Source organism: Lolium perenne, chromosome 7 (assembly GCF_019359855.2).
Source record: "Lolium perenne isolate Kyuss_39 chromosome 7, Kyuss_2.0, whole genome shotgun sequence".
NCBI classification, from domain to species: Eukaryota; Viridiplantae; Streptophyta; class Magnoliopsida; order Poales; family Poaceae; genus Lolium; species Lolium perenne.
The window spans coordinates 117,227,114-117,231,767 of NC_067250.2; the positions used below are offsets into that span (position 1 = coordinate 117,227,114).

Consider the following 4,654-nt stretch of genomic DNA (forward strand, 5'->3'; position numbering starts at 1 on the left):
CCACTAGACAAGCACCAAGGTGGTAACGCCCACATTGAGAAGCCTCGCATTTGAACTGGACATGGTGTAAAGCGATGCAGCTTCATCACCAGCCAAGAACTCCCCTCCCCTGCGATTAGTGTTTGGATTCACATCAAAGTTTCCGGCCTCATTGCATGCCTCCCAAATATGCTAAAAACCCACAGCCAAGGTCGTAGCTTAAACATCAGTCGAGCGAGCCAGAAAATCAAAGACCCATTGTTTATTGGAAGGTAAGCTCTTCCGATAGAGATGGAGGCAGAATGACATAGAGTGTTTGATGCAGAATATACATGTGCCATTCCGATCAAGGTCTCCCTCTCAACTTGTACGTATCTCGGTGTTCGGAGCAAAATGTATATATGTCCAAAATAATGTATAATCAGAAGAGATTTCACATGTGATGGGAAAGACAAGTCAAAGACGTGTAAATGCAGTGAAAAAGGCTACAATTCACATATACACTTCAACACCCTCCTCACATGTGACGGAGAAGTTAAGTCAGCACCTATAAACGCGAGGTGGGCTAAAGAAGCCTTGCACGTGGATGGACTGGAGCCCACAATTTTAGAATAAATTATGCCACACAAGACTCAAACTTGAAATCATGGCACTGATATCATGTCAAGCTTCATATACTAGCCAACACAACCAAAAGTTCAAACTGATGAAATGGGTTAGGCAAACTACATATACACTTCAACAATTGCAATATTCGTTTTTTCCTTATACTTTATAACGAACAACAATATACAATTAATTTAGTTGTGTGCTCCACTGATGCTTCCAAAAAGGAACGATTTACTGACATGACTACGTTTGCAAAAAATCCCCACAAAGGGAGTTCAACGAACAACTGGAAATTTTTATATGTGAGGTTGTAGAAAAGGAAAAAAAATCTCAGATCTTCACATTTTGATGGCACATAATATAATACTGAATATTAACATATGTTCAAATTTAGAACTGGTACAACAGGATGAGAAGCACAACTCCAATTGCAGACACATCAGAGTTTCATGACAACGGTGTAATCCAATGGATACACTTGTATTTCAAGGCTAGCAACTGGGCAGGAGATTTGGCTTGTGAAATATAACTCAATCACGCATATACTTGAGGACACCGGGGATGTGAACACTGTAGAAATAGTCGTCCCAGTCGATGGACTTGGGGTCGAAATCAAAGTAGCAGTCTGATGCATTGCTATCTTGCTCCTTCTTCATCGCCATCCTTAGCCTCTCCGTGTTGGTGTCATCAAAGCTTCACAAGATTGATGCAAGTCAAGTCAAAGAATCGTATGCTTGTTTGAAGGAAGTATAAATGTTACATTCTGATGATTAAGCTTTCAAGTTGCATGCGTACATACCAGCCTTTGAACAAGCTGTATGGCGCGTAGAGCTCGATGAGCTGCATGACGAATCTGTATTTTCTGCTGAGCTCGTTGTAACGCCGCGAGAAGACACCACACAGTGCAATGTTCACCAGGCGAAGCATCTTTTCCGCCAGCAACGTGAGGAAAAATCCAGGTTAATCTCACTATAACTCTGATCACATCTGCGAGCGAAATCACAACATAAGTAAGTACAACTAACCTCGAGGGGAAGCCTGTACTTGATGGCCATGTAGAGGCTCAGCCGCGCGACCGTGCTGAAGAAGCGCATCTTGTTGAGCCGGGCGGGCTGGCCGTTCCTCCCCGTGCGCGGCGGATTGTCGAAGAAGTACCGGTGGCCCGAGTCAGCGAGGATGGCGTAGGGCGCCGGGTTGCGCACCGACGACGCCACGTGGTAGATGGTCTGCGATTGTTCCTCCGAGTGCGCCGCCATGGCCACCATCATAGCGTTCACCACCATGTCCCCCGGAATCTGTCCAAACCACGTACTTTGTAATTAGTAACTTGGAAGATTGATCGAGTTTACTTTCATTTCAGAATTCGGTTTTCAGTTTCTTTGGTAAGCAGACTCACCACGTCCATTATCAAATCAAGGTCGACTAGGAAGAATGACAAGGTCTGCTTGGCGTAGCCGATGACCACCGCGTCGATTGTCCTGAAAAACGTGAAAGATGTTCAGTAATTATTGCCAATGAGTGTCCTCAAGTACCAAGGAACCTTGAGTTTCTGTCACCTGATTCCTTCCATCCATCCAGGCAATGGCTCCTTGAGGATGCTGGTTATGATGCTTGGCCGGAGAATGACTACCGGAAGGTCACCTCGAAGGTGCCCCAGCAGCATCTCTCCCATTGCCTTGGTGAAGACATAAGTGTTTGGCCACCCAAACTGCCGAGCCCTTCATTCATTTGTGCATAAGAGAACACGCATGTCAGGTTTGAATTGTTAATTACAAAGTTTTTTCTCCTATTTTTGTGATAAAAAAAGGTTCTTTGTGTCTGACCTCTTGAGACCAAGTTCCTTCATGGTTCTCCGCTCAGCCTTCTCTGAAGAACAGTTAGCCTTCAGCTCTCTTCTGGTCTCTTTGATCAGATTTAGCTCGGATTCGATGTCCAAATTTGTTCCTTCCCTTAGAGTGTCGCCCAATAAGAATGGTTTCTCTAGTATTATTCCCTCTTGTTCACCAGCTACGTAGGCTGTTCAAGTCATGTCAGATCACTTTAAAAGTTAGAACTCAGAATGACATGACTCCCTCCAACAATGCATTGATCATAAATCTATATTGCTCCGCACCAGTTGAAACATGAAGCAGCATCTTTAGTTTAGCACACTTGTTTGCGAATGCACACACGTGCTTCGCTCCCAAGACATTAGCATCGAACGCCACGTCATACCTAAAAAAGAATCACATGTTGACCAATTATTTCAATACGTATTTCTTTTTGTGTCAGGAATCTCTTACATGGTTACCTGAATTACCTTTCAGAAAAATTTGTAGTGGCAGCTCCGTTCACGATGATGTCTAGATCCTTATACAATTCTCTCAGGGTGCCAGTGTCTAGTCCAAAGTTCTCATACATGATGTCTCCTGCCAAAGGACAGATCTTTTCTTCGATGAAGTCATCGAACTCCATGCCATGTTCTTCTTTCAGCACTTGAAATATCTCCCTCCCTGTGACCTGAAAATATCAAAAACAGCTTCATAAATTACCTTTGTTGTACTGCAATGCATTTGTAAAATTACTCTCCCAGGAGGAAATGTCTCTCAGAAGTCTCAGAAGTGAATGCTACCCTAAACTTTAAACCCTTAACCTGAATCTAGTAAAATTACTAGATTGAGAAAACCTGCAGATTGGGCACAGTGCAAGCTACTGTTCATTTTCTTTCAGTTTATTTGTAAAGAGCATTGGATACACCTCAGCTACTGCCGTGTACATCTGTCTCGCATCCTTCTCCCTTATCTGTGAACTGAACCACTGAAAGGATATTTGCAGCTTGCACCCCAGATCTGCAAATCTATTGTCTTCATGTGATTCATCACCCCTACCCCGTGCAGTTTACAGTTACTTCTTTCGGTGGATAACATGACGCATTTAAGTTGACCTGAATTTCGGTGAATGCCTGATAAATGAATTACTAGATATAGCTAACAAGCAAATAATGTGTCATATTGAGTTTCAGAAATAAAAAAAGTGACACTGATGATCCATGCGACAAAAATCTTTCAGTGGATTTCTTTTTTTCTGTCAAGTGTAGGATTGCATTTTATGGGTTCAAAACCAAATGCAGAATAAATTTTATCAGTGAGCTCCCATGAATCCGGTGTGAGCAAAGCTCCGAGAATGCAAGCGGTGTGAATGATGGAGTTGCCTGCAAGTATGGAATTCGACATAACATATATGTGTGCCCGTGTACACAGTACACATAGCCACGAATAGCCTGCGAATGATTTGTATTCTGCAAGGCCTTTACACTTGTTTCCACTTTTTCTTTTATGATGGAAAAAGTAAAAACAAAAATATAAGATTACTGTCAAGAACACAGTGTCAAAGAAAGTTCAGACCTCATAGAGTTACAAGAAACATGGAGGAAAAAAAGGCTAGAATGAAATACTTCACCTCCATCTGAATCCGAAGCTTTGCAGATTCGACGTCAGAGGCGCGAACCAAGAGAAAGATCTTCTTCACATCAGGTTGAACCCTCAGTATCTTCTCCACAAGCACTGTTCTCAGATCAAATACCAGCGTAGCACCCTCTGAGATGGTCAGCTAAAAGCCCAAAACACAGTGCACATCCTGAAAGACTGAACACATACCTTTTCCTAAGAACCCAGTGGAACCGGTGATGAGGATGTTCTTGCCCCTGAAGTATCCTACGACCATGCCCGTATCCATTTCGCCGACCATCTTCGTCTCGTCAAGTTTGTGTGCCTCGCTCAAGAGGGCGAGGTGAGGTTTATGCCTCGTGGCTAAAACACTGTTAGGTTGTCGAATGGAAGTATTACTGTGATTTTCAAAAGGAATGGTTGGCCATGTATTTATAGGGGAAGGGGGGAGAAGATGAGTTTCAGAGGACAAATGGAACAAGTAGGCAGCAATGTTGGGTCATGTGCTGAAACGCGAGTACTCTGTACCAGTTGCTTGCCAATCAGCTACACTATGATTGTCTTGTGAAGTTACTTATTCTTTTGTTTCAAAAAGTTAATGCTTTGTCAATCAGCTCCGCCTAGGCGAGAAGATTTTTCTC

The 4,654-nt window shown here is 43.1% G+C and overlaps 1 protein-coding gene across 1 annotated transcript; it reads right to left on the reverse strand.

Annotated features, from left to right (window-relative positions):
* Positions 1 to 906: 906 nt before the first annotated feature.
* Positions 907 to 4,420, reverse strand: LOC127323789 (fatty acyl-CoA reductase 1). Its single transcript, XM_051351913.2, has 10 exons — positions 4,224 to 4,420; positions 4,027 to 4,130; positions 2,888 to 3,087; positions 2,702 to 2,802; positions 2,412 to 2,604; positions 2,145 to 2,306; positions 1,985 to 2,066; positions 1,614 to 1,883; positions 1,388 to 1,515; positions 907 to 1,281 (listed from the first exon to the last, which is right to left on the reverse strand). Exons 1-10 carry the CDS (start codon positions 4,312 to 4,314, stop codon positions 1,119 to 1,121), a joined length of 1,494 nt encoding a protein of 497 aa, XP_051207873.1. The 5' UTR covers positions 4,315 to 4,420; the 3' UTR covers positions 907 to 1,118.
* Positions 4,421 to 4,654: the final 234 nt, after the last annotated feature.